The 11,758-nt window shown below is 43.3% G+C and overlaps 1 protein-coding gene and 1 long non-coding RNA gene across 2 annotated transcripts; one reads left to right on the top strand and one right to left on the bottom strand.

The window, feature by feature from the left end:
- Nucleotides 1-5,520: 5,520 nt before the first annotated feature.
- LOC120806697 (PR domain zinc finger protein 12-like) lies at nt 5,521-9,404 on the top strand. The gene is made up of 5 exons (XM_040158074.1): nt 5,521-5,701; nt 7,235-7,425; nt 7,617-7,772; nt 8,051-8,165; nt 8,341-9,404. The coding sequence occupies exons 1-5, from the start codon at nt 5,521-5,523 to the stop codon at nt 8,790-8,792; spliced, it is 1,095 nt and encodes a 364-aa protein (XP_040014008.1). The 3' UTR covers nt 8,793-9,404.
- Nucleotides 9,405-10,922: 1,518 nt separating this feature from the next.
- LOC120806201 lies at nt 10,923-11,686 on the bottom strand. The gene is made up of 3 exons (XR_005709653.1): nt 11,536-11,686; nt 11,097-11,186; nt 10,923-11,006 (listed from the first exon to the last, which is right to left on the bottom strand). It is a non-coding gene; the product is annotated as an uncharacterized LOC120806201 (long non-coding RNA).
- Between the last annotated feature and the right edge of the window lie 72 nt (nt 11,687-11,758).

Genomic DNA, 11,758 nt, shown 5'->3' with positions numbered 1-11,758 from the left:
TCTTAATGAAAAGGGATATAATTTCAAAATGTCTAATTATGGTGTTTGGTTTTTTTTTTTTTTTTCTTTCTCCTTATGTGTACAGTTAACCATGTATTAAAAACATCCAGACTACCTTTATTGTGTTCTGTTAAGATGATTTTCTGTTTGATGAATATCATAAACATTTGAATGTCTTCTGTTGTATTCTGATACCAAGTGTTGAATATTCTGGGCTTCACGTTGGAAACTTTCTGAGAGCTCTGTTGTATATACTAACAGATGATACATAAAGAATATTTAGGCCAACTGTATGTTTTCATGTTTTATAAGCAGAAAATATATATTTTCTATAGTCTTTTGCCAGTTCTCAAATTCAAATAAATTTTCCGCAAGCCTTTCTTGTGGTTGAGTTATACTATCATTACAAGTTCTTAATGTTAACTGCTACACTTTACAGTGAACTTTTGAGTGAAATTTTGGCATTTGTATGTGACAAGTTGTATCTGTCCTTAAATCTAACTTCAAATTGTTGCAGTCGGTCAACCGATACATTTGCACCCAAAAGACCAAAAAAAAAAAATGTTTCTATTTTTTGTATTTTTTTTTTTAAACAATATTATGAGCCCAATCTTTAAAATCTGTTTGGTATCAACATCTACATCAGCCTAGTCTGTTAAGTGTCAAAATACAGCGTCAGGTGTGGTTTCAGGTGTGGTGATTTGCTCAAACATATCGCTATTTTATGGTTCAGACACAGTTATTTTTCCACGACAAATTTCAATCTATTCATTGCTCACCAGTAGCGGATTTCCTACATTTCCAGGTCTCATTGCTGCCTAAACACTCCATTTAATATTTCCATCCTTTCCCTCCCTTCACATGTAAACTGTCCAGCAGCAGCAGCAGCAGCAGCAGCAGCAGCAGCATCTCATCCCTCAGGCTCCTCTCCAGTGAGATGTTCCCCTCCACCCCCTCCAGAGCCTTTCCAGCTTTTGTCACACTCGCATCTTTGCACTCGGCAGGGAGGCTCCTGCCACAGTGGACCCTGCATGGCCCCATACTGGCCCCTGCGTTGATGCCGTGCAGCTGTTTCCAAATCCAGCCCTTGATTTTGATCCTCTTCCTTTTTAAAGTGCCGTCCCCGTGGACACTTCTGACCCGGTGGTCCGCGATGGCCGTCTAATAACTTAGTTGTTCTGGGATCATTTGCAGATGCTGGTTGCGAGGCATGATTATTATTGTCAGCCATTCGCGGACACCTTTCCTCCGGTGGGGGTTATTTTATGCTGCAGCATTTGAATTCTCATCTTTACCAACTGGCATTTGGAGCATCACACAGTAGCGCTCCGTGATTGGGACAGTGCTGCTCCAGGGATTTTTTTTTTTTTTTTTTTTAATTTTCAGGGGCAAGTCACTAAATATTCAGGTCCTGGTAAAATTTTGTTGGTCAGTAATATTACACATTTAATTGTCTGCACTTTCTTTTTTCTTTTAAAAAAAAAATCATTTTGTATATACAATACTAAAAATTGGATCATTTTAAATGCATATACTGCCGTTTCTGTAGGTGTGTGTTGTCCAGTGGTGGACAGTACATTTACACAAGTATTTCACTTGCAATTTACTTGAGTATTTGCATTTTCTGCTGCTTTATACTTGTACTCCACCACAATTCAGAGGCAAATATGTTTAATGCTCCACCGGATTTCTTTGTCAGCAATAGCTACTTTGCAGGTAAAGATTTTTACTAACATTAAATGGTCAGTTCAGAGGATATGATGATGTGTTCTAGATTAAATCCACAGGAAGAGAGAGCTGCGTCTCAGCCAGACACAACATTAAAACACTACATGTACTTAAAAAGCAACAGTAAAACAGTAATATAACATAATGAAAGCAGCCATTTTGCATTATGAGCACTTCTGAACAAGTTCTGTACTTTTACTTAAGTCAAATGTTACCCACAGGACAATTAATTGTAACTGAGTATACTTTTAAATTGTGGTATTACCACTACTTTTACTTAAGTAAAACATCTAAGTACTTCTTCCACAATCTAAGGCGTCATACCTCTTAATAGCGATGGATGGTTTTCTCATTGAGTTTTATTGATCTGTCCGGCTGATCGTGCATGTTCACAATGATTCAGCGTGCCTGTGCAGCACTCAGGGTCTTTTACCACGGTGCAGAAAAAGTTCTCTCCCAAGTAGAAGTCACGCGTTCAAAATTTTAACTCGGTAAAATTACATAAAGCGTTAGCCTCGAACATACGTTTAAGTACCAAAGGTGAAAATACTCCTCGTGAAGAATGACCCATTTCAGAATGATATGTATTATGTTATTAGATTGTAACCGAAGCATGAATGTGTAAGCATCATTTTGAATGTTGCAGCTGGTAAACGTGGGGCTAAAATGGAATCACAAGTACCTCAAGTACTGTACAGTGCTTGAGTACACGTATTTAGTTACTTTCCACCGTTGGTAAAAGAGGCAGAAAATAAAACGAATCCGACATGTAATGCATGTTGGGTGTGTGTGCTGGGGGGTTTTGTGTTAAAGTAGGTCATAATGTTCGAATTATTTTAGCCAACAATGTGTGGGCTAAAACCGTTTTCCTTGCTTTGTAAATTAAGGTACACACACACACACACACACACACACACACACACACACACAAGCAGGTGTCCTGTCTCCCCCTGTCCCGTCCAACGAGGGGGGCAAAAATAAATAAATAACTAAAATAAAAAGCTCTTTTGGGGGGGGGGGGGGTGCAGCCCTCTCACCTTTGCAGCAGATAAGCCGATCTTCAGTATCCTCCACACTGTGGCTGCTACCTTAATCTGTTTTTAATGACCCTGCGGAGCATCTCGGGAGACTCTCCACTCTCCTCTCCCAGCTGGTTGGACGGCAGCAGTTTGCAGGAGTGTGTGTGCGTGTGTGTGTGTGTGTGTGTGTGTGTGTGTACACCCCCCCCCAACAGGCCTGCGCTTTTTAATGTGACTGGGAATATTTTAGCAACGAGTGTTTCGGTGCAAATTATTAGGACAAGCCACCTTCTTCTTCTTCTTTGACTATAATTCTCATTTTTAAGGAGCAAAATACACGAAAGAAAAAAAGCAAAATTTTCAAGCAAAATCAGAAAAAAACAACCCTGAATTTCTTATCATTTGCCTTCTACTTGCTGTTATTTTGACATTAAAGTTTGAACGTCCCCCTCTTTTATTTCAACAGGATCGAGTCCATTTTCTCCCCCTTTTTTTTTCTTTTTTTTTTTTTTCTCCAGGCCATTGGTCTCTCTCTCTCTCCTGATAAGCGTAAACTCTGCTATTTATCCACAAACAAATGCTCTTCTTTGATAGGTTTCCCACCGGCTCTTTGAAATAAAAACAATTACCGCATTCTTTGTGCAATAATTGTCAATCATCCACATTAAATTGATAGGCTTTAAATGGACAGAATAATAGCTTAAATTGTTTTACAATGGAACAGCTAAGCGGGATGATTTGCTATTGCTGACATGCCCGCGGCTTTACCAGCTCCAAATAATGCCATAGGTTAATGCATAAATAAGCAAATCAAATCCATGCGTTACCCCAATTCAATTCATTTAATTCCTCTTTAATAAAGAAGCTGCCCCCCCCCATCCCCCCTCCCTCCCCTGCCGCCGCCATTTACCTCGGATTTGTGCGATGAATGCTATAAATGTAAATCAATCTAGATGAGAAAGAATCCCATTGAAAGAGCGGCGAAATTTCATCTGGGAAAGGGAGACAAACGTAGGAGGGGCCCGCTCATAAAAAGCAGCTGTTTTCACAGTAATCTTTTTTCGTGCCCTGTCACTCACCTTGCCTTTTCACTATCTCTTGCTGCTCCCAAAACTCTCCGCTATTGTATTTGGTGGCCATATCTTCTTTCCCACTACACTGCCATGGTGCATATTCGTCCAGAGAGAGAGAGAGAGAGAGCACAACTTGCTCGTTTTTTGTTTTGTTTTTCTTTTCGTTTTGTTTTGTTTTTCGTTTTGTTTTGTTTTCTCTCCCTCTCTCTCTCTCTTTTCGGACAATCCCCCCCTCGTAGTTGTCGGAGTGAAAAGAGGAGTGCATGGATGTCAAATTGCCCTCAAAACACCATGAAAGATTGATTTGCAGCACTTTTCAAGGGCCCTGACATTACTTGGAGGGGAGCTGAATGGGAAACCTGTGAGCCGGGGATGGAATAAAGATGTCCTCTCTGCTGGAAAAGAAGGAAAACTGCCCATTTAGCCCCAGTCCATCAAGCCCGAAAAATAGGCGAGAGAGGAAAAAACACAGGGGACTGTGACCGGGGAGAAGAAAAGGAGCCGTATATACTCATCTAAACGTTGTCACAATACCGGGGGGGGGGGGCTCCGAACATCCATGAATATTAAACCGCTTACCTCAACAAGGGCTTGAAAAAGTGAACCACGTCAAAGCAGCTTTGCATTTTTTGCATGCGAACAATGCTGTAAGGAAAAAAAAAAAAAAAACACGTCGAGCTTGTTTCCATTCTTGTTATTCCCGCGCTAACTTTTTTCTCTCTCTCTCACACACACACACACACACACACACACACACACACACACACACACATACACGCCCAGAAAAATTAATATTACCACCGCATGAATACGAAATGCCTGAGAAAAAAATGGGCGAGCAGCTCCCAGACTCAATGACCCACTTCTGCGCACAGCAAACTCCAGTCGTCACTTAACCTGGCTGCAGTCTTTTCTTTTCTTTTCTTTTCTTTTCTTTTCTTTTCTTTTCCTTTCCTTTCGTTTCTTTTCCTTTCTTTTCTTTTCTGTTTTCATCTTTTCACATTCTGCCATCCTGTTGCATCACTTTTAGCACCGACCCATGCACATTAGTAAACAGAGTACAGTTCATTCATATTCACATGGACCACTGAGCGCAGCCTGTTCACCATTTGCTCTCTAATCTCTCTCTCTCTTTTTTTTTTTTTTTTTTTACAACCCTCGTTGCTTTTTAAGCGCTTCACACTTTCTATTTCGCTGGATCTTAAAACATATTTTAAAACGTGTTTATTGTGCGTGTATTGACTACTCAGCATGCATTTGCAGCTTTGCATAGAGATGTTGCATTAAATTAAAGTCCAGATAATGATTCAAATAAGTTGTGCCCCCCCCTCTCTCTCTCTCTCTCTCTCCTGCGTGTTTTAATGTCTCTGCTGGTGTGTTGTGGTGCAGCAGCCAGGTCCACACGGCGAGGGGTGTGTCATTAATAAGTAATTAGACAGGGGTCACACTAGCCACTTATATAAAGAGACCCTCGCAGCCAGGCGAGGCAGCTTTACGCACAGGCAGTTTGGAGCAGAGGGGCCGGACTGAGGAGCAGCTCTGTGGGTCCACTCCTTCTTCTTCTCTCTCCCTCTTTTCCTTCGCTCTGCTCGCAGCCGCACCGCTCTTCTCATTTAAGGGTTTCCTTTTCCTATTTCTTTTTCTTTTTCCCTTTTTTTTTTTTTTTTTTTTGTTGTGTTTTTTGTTGGGTTTTCTGCAACATGGGCTCCGTGCTGCCCGCCGACGCTCTGGCTCTCAAGTCTGGATTTAAGTGCCCGAGCCGCTCGCTGTCGGACGTGATCACCTCAGACATCCTGCACAGTTTCCTGTACGGCAGGTGGAGGAACGTGCTGGGCGAACACCTGGCGGAGGAGCGGCAGAGCGGCGGCGGCGGCGTTGCGGGCGGCGGCGGCGGCAGCGGCAGCGGCAGCAGCCCCAAGACCGCCTTCACCGCCGAGGTGCTGGCCCAGTCCTTCGCCGGAGGTACGCTGACCCTGCTGCTTTACTGTGGGCGCAATGTCACTTTGTTTTAGTCGTGACTGCTTCGCCACATTGTTGTGCATGTTTAGGAAGTTTTCTTTCTAGCGATTTTTTAAGTGTTTTATGTGTCTAAAAAGGCGTCTCTCCAACAAGAAATCGTGGTTTGGTTAGGTTTAATAAAATAAATATATGGGGTTTTTTTTTTTTTTAAATAAAAACTGTGCTTACATTAGATCGTGCGCAAGTTCCTACAAACCCGTATCACTGATCTCCAAAAGGAAACGTGTCCCTTTCCCAGTGTGACAGCTACATTTGGGCAGCTTTTGTCGATAATTTCGGTCATTTATTCCACAGAGCTTCTCTGACTCACTTGTTGCTGTTTTCTGTGTTGTGTTTTTTTTTTTTTTGCTGCTGCTTTTATTTCGACCCATTTAACGCATTAACCCTTTCGGGGCTTCCAGACCTCGCCTCGAGAGGCTCGTTAGGCGTGTAACTGCCGCTGATTGAGCGACGCAGGGCATTAAATTCATTTGGTTAACTTTGTGCTTGACCTGGGAAAGTTTCCACTTAAACCTCGAGGAGAGAAAGGTTTCCTTTCTTTGAGATGTCCCGGGTTTTTATCCCGCATTCATCAATCTCCGGACAGTCTCTTTTCCTCTCTTGGCAGCTATGGGGCTCCGGAGCTTTTCTCTTTCTCTCCCCTTAAAAGATTTGCTGTTCCTCGCATAATGCACCGTGAAGGCTAAATCTAATGCTATTCATTGCATGTCAACCATTTAATCGCCTTTCCATTTTTTTGTCGCAGAAATTCCTTAGTCTTTTAAACAAGTCCTCGTCTCATTCAGCGCAAATTTATTGCTACAAAGTTCTTAAAAGGATAATGAATTTGGAATTAGCCGTTTCTTTTCCAGTAAACTTTAATGAATATCACATCTGAAGCATGACAAATTGCTGGACCCTGGGCAATAGAGGACCATTTAACCCCTATTCAGCAGGGCTTTTTCGCAGCCTCAAAAAAAAAAATCTTTGATTTTGACATTAAAGAATCGCACGATCTTTTTTTTTTTTTTTTTTTTTTGCCTTTTTTCTCCCGCTTTCTGATGCGGATGAAAATGCTTTCCACGGGGGTTTTCTCTGCACAACAAAAACCTTCAATTCAGCCAGATAATCGAATTAAACGGAGGATAAGGTTTAGCTTAATATTTCGTGACTAAAATAAGATCCAGTCCATTTGTTGCTTTCAGGGCGACTTCTTCCAGCAGCCGCGCTTCATGAGGGGCCTCGGCGTCCACTCACGCCGCCGAACAACTCTTTGACCACAAAACTGATCTAAATGACATTTACGAGCAGTTTTTCTCCCGCACATTTAAAAAAAAAAAAAACCCCGGTTCGAAGATGTCCTATTCTATTTTAGTTTCCTTTCTTCATGCCCACGTCTCTTCCTTATATTTGCAGAGGTGCAGAAGCTGTCCAGCCTGGTGCTGCCCAGCGAGGTGATCATCGCCCAGAGCTCGATCCCAGGGGAGGGCCTGGGCATCTTCTCCAAGACCTGGATCAAAGCCGGAACCGAGATGGGCCCTTTCACGGGGAGAGTCCTGTCCCCTGAACACGTGGACCTGCTCAAGAATAACAACCTCATGTGGGAGGTGAGCTAAGACTTCAGAGGTTTGTGGTGGAGCGTAGACTTCATATATGCAGCTTGTGGGGAAAGGCCTGTAAAATGTGGTGAATATGACAAGATGAACAACCCGTGTTTCCCGTGTGTGTGTGTGTGTGTGTGTGTTTTTTAATTTTATTTTAAAATAACTTAATCCCCGTGTTTTCCCTGTGCGCTCAGGTGTTCAATGAGGACGGCACCGTGCGTTATTTCATCGACGCCAGTCAGGAGGATCAGCGCAGCTGGATGACCTACATAAAGTGCGCCCGGAACGAGCAGGAGCAAAATCTGGAAGTTGTTCAGATCGGCAGCAGCATCTTCTACAAGGCTGTGGAGGTGAGAAGGACTAAAAACACGTTTCCAGCAGCAGCTTGCAAGATTAATACTGTGCGACTGTGCGTAAACATGGACCGGGCCTTGGGCGGCTCTTTGGGATTTTCATTGAGGCCTGCAAGAATGTAAATGTCCTTTAGAGCAGCGCCACCTGTAGCTCAAAGGGAGAAATTAAAATGTGAGTCGTGTAATTTGGTGAAGTCGACTGTCAGGTTGCACCAGAGCAGCGCAGTTAAATGGCAGGTCGATTAACCGACCCTCTTCTCTTCTTCTTGGCTCAGACCATCCCACCGGACCAGGAGCTTCTCGTCTGGTATGGAAACACACACAACACATTCCTGGGAATCCCTGGAGTTCCTGGAACAGATGAAGAGCACCAGAAGAAAAGCAGGAATGGTGAGTAGTTTTCCGGGTCAACACCAGGGATGATTTTTGAAACAGAGTAAAAATTTTGGTTACGTTTAAAACGCAAAACAAACCCTGTGATCCTTTGGGCAGCAGCACCAATCCGAGACAAACTCAAACTGAAAAGCCTTTAATTCTTCTCCCTCCTCCTTGTTTCCTCTCCCAGATGACTCCCACTCGTGTGAAGGCCATTCCTCGTGCTCCCCTTCCTCCTCCTCCTCGTCCTCCTCCTCCGCCACCACCGCCGGGCGCATGCGCTGCGTCATCTGCCACCGCGGCTTCAACTCCCGCAGCAACCTGCGCTCCCACATGCGCATCCACACCTTGGACAAGCCCTTCGTGTGCCGCTTCTGCAACCGCCGCTTCAGCCAGTCGTCCACGCTCCGCAACCACGTCCGCCTGCACACCGGCGAGCGGCCCTACAAGTGCCACGTCTGTCAGAGCGCCTACTCCCAGCTGGCGGGCCTTCGGGCTCACCAGAAGAGCGCGCGGCACAAACCGGTGGTGCCGGGCGCCGACGTGCCCTCCCAGGTGTCCCCGCCTCCCCCACAGCTCACGGCCATGCCTCACCAGCACCAGATGCCCCTGGTGCACCACATCCCCACGATGGTGCTATGATGACAGAAACGCGGAGGGACAGTCACGCAGAACAACGTTGCACTTTAGATTAGAGCTGTAGTGGAGAAGTAAAGGGAGCTCCTGATGAGACAGGCCAAGCATCCAACAAAGACATTTCCATTTTTTAAATTTGCCTTATTTGTATTGCTTGTTTCTTTGGCTATCATGTGATCAAAATTCCAGCAGAAGGATGTTTTAATGTTTGTAATTTTGGAAGTATACTGAAATATACTGAAAAAAAACCCACCTATATCGTGCTTCTCTGTGTAAACTTCAGAACTGAACATGAGTCAGATATCACCACATTGTGAGACAAGACAGATCCTTTCTACATTTTTGCATCATGTTTATTTTGCATCACATCCTCACCAGCTCAGGTGAAAAGTACCTCCAGTCAGAGACTTGTACAGTCAGTAGAAACTAGGGGATGTGGCCGCCAGTGTACGTCGTTTCAGCTGCATTGTTCCACACTGTAAACTGAAATTGTCACTTTAACCTTGTACAGCCTGTATACTTTGGAGAACCGTGTAATTGTAAAATTGTAATGTATGCTACTGTACATGTGAATGTAAATACATTTGTGCTTTCTTCTATTCTAAATAAATGATATGATATTACATACAGTATGATTTTCAATCTGTTATAATTAAGCACTGAATTTTGTGATTATGTTTTTATTCTTTATAGGCGGTTCAGTAAAACAGCAGCATCCAGTACGGTGAATTTCATCCGTAGAGGTCTGCCTTTGTTAAAAGAGAGAATGCCTTATAACCAGTTTTCTTTAGAGAGTAAAATCCAGACCAAAGACTGAAGGAAATACCAAGTTTGAATTAAAAACAAGAACCCTGTCTGAGAGTCCCTCACTTAAACACTTATCTTACTAAGAAACACTCACTTTGCCACGTTCTTGCTAATTATGTGGTGGCTTGTTTTCATTGCTCTTATTAGTAACACATCAGTTCTCCAGAAATCCAGAAAAAAATGTTTTATTGATGATGCTTGTACTCAGGAGTGATAAATCTATTAATAAAAGATCTGTCCATTTTCTAAACTAAGTATCTCGTCCTTGCCTGGGTGCATTTTGAAGAGACCGTATGGAGGAGGCTTGATCGCCTCCTGTCTGCGCTGATTTCCTCTGGTTGCTTTGCTTTCCACCCACAGTCTAAAGACAGAGGGTGCTTAAGGAAAGGTGCATTAAGTGCAATGGAGACCCTGAAATGTTGTAGGTGAGAATGTGTCTTTCAGTCTATGTGGCCCTGCACATGGGCAAATTACTGAATGGGCCTACTGAGCACAGGCCCAGGGGCCCAAGGGGTCACGGGGGCCCCTGGACCAGAGCCACTGTTCGAGGTGACTATCAACATTTCTTGTTGGGAAGTCACTCAAACGACTATAAAGAGACTCAAAACTACCAAATGAGACAAAATGAACAAAAGAGACAAAACGACTACAAAAGGGTACAAAAACAATTAAAGAGATCGGTACAGATTGACTGCAAGGAGACCAAACAATCAAAAAGAGACTTAACGAGCAGAAAGAGACCAAACAACCAAAAAAGACAATATTTTTTTAATCTAATACACTGTGCATGTGTAAACGGCTGACAGTCTATGTGTTCTCTCATTTGGTGGTGAAAAGTTCCTAATGATTAGCTACTGAGTAAAAACGTGTTTGCAATATACTACTTTCGTATCTTAGAATTCAAAATTCTGTCCTCTCAGTAATCAATAAACCGGTTTTCTGTCTTTATCTTCTCGGGTGATTGGCTCCTGCAGTTGTTTTTTTCTTCCACATGATGACGCCAGATACTCAGGAAAAAGAGAGAAATTAGCCTCTTCAGGAGGGAGTGTAAAGATGAGTTCATGACACGGACAATTACATGATCTCAACAACCATTTATTTAATTCATTGGGTTACTACATTACCATAGAGGTGATTGGAACGTACAGTAGATGTAAATCACTTCTGAGCCACTGCTGCATTTGTCAGCTGTCAGACATTATCCATCTTCCTAACAAGGAGTTTTCAGACAAGTCGTCATTATAACAACTGCACAGCAACACAGACTGGACACGCTGCAAGTAGGTAAACCTCGCAGGTAAATGAGCAGGTGGAGAAATTAGGGCATCTCTTCTGTCCATTCTGCTGGGAGGAATTAGGGAGGAATCTGACCGGATGGTGTTTCATCACTAGAAACTGTCCACACTTTCTGCCCTGCACGGTGAGGAAAGCAAGACCGTTTAATCATCCACACTATGTAGATCCTTGTTTCAAAATGGCATCATTTGACCCAATGAGGAGCACCTTCACACTGGTCTAATCATCCTGCTGCCGTCCTGTCCTTCTTTGAGGAGCCACAGCAAGAAACTATCCAGTTAGCCGCGTGGCTCAGTGCTTAGGGGAAACAGTGTGAAACAGACAGGGATTATTACTTTACCTGTTTGTGGTATCAGCCACGCTGCTGCCAAGTCTTTTCTGCTGAGTTAATGTCGTGGCAGGTAACACGATCCTAGCCCTATCAGGTTTAACAGGTTTGTTTTACACACTGTCCTACAGTGCATTTTCATGTTTTAAGACTTTACTTCATTCAAATTTGTTTCTAAACACAGTGAAAAGAATAAAGCTGTCTATGGGAAAATAAATGTCATAGTTCACCTCGTTCATAAAACCTGTTGGATACTAAACTGTGTGTCTAAAAACTCACTATAATTTTGTCCTCTCTCGAAAAGGTTTCAATACTCACCAGAGAATATTAGTCACAGCATCATTCCGCTTGAATTTTTTTCCCTCACAAGTTCGTCTCCAAGTCAAGCTCTGCTGTTCCCACGCAGTCAGTGTTAAGATGTGAGTGCGCTCACACCACAAGACAATGACGCTGCGGTTTTCAGTCCCAGAGCCTCTAATTCTCTACTGGCAGATGCTCACTGTGGTGTCAGTGAACTGAGAGTCACCCCACAGATATTGGA

Source organism: Xiphias gladius, chromosome 20 (genome assembly GCF_016859285.1).
Source record: "Xiphias gladius isolate SHS-SW01 ecotype Sanya breed wild chromosome 20, ASM1685928v1, whole genome shotgun sequence".
NCBI classification, from domain to species: domain Eukaryota; kingdom Metazoa; phylum Chordata; class Actinopteri; order Istiophoriformes; family Xiphiidae; genus Xiphias; species Xiphias gladius.
Note: the sequence above shows the minus strand (reverse complement) of the source record. Positions and strands in the feature narration are given on the sequence as shown.

Coding starts and splice junctions, on each gene's coding strand:
- LOC120806697 (XM_040158074.1), top strand. CDS start 5,521: ATGGGCTCCGTGCTGCCCGCCGACGCTCTGGCTCTCAAGTCTGGATTT. Junction 7,773..8,050: donor TCTTCTACAAGGCTGTGGAG/GTGAGAAGGACT, acceptor TTCTTGGCTCAG/ACCATCCCACCGGACCAGGA. Junction 8,166..8,340: donor CCAGAAGAAAAGCAGGAATG/GTGAGTAGTTTT, acceptor TTCCTCTCCCAG/ATGACTCCCACTCGTGTGAA.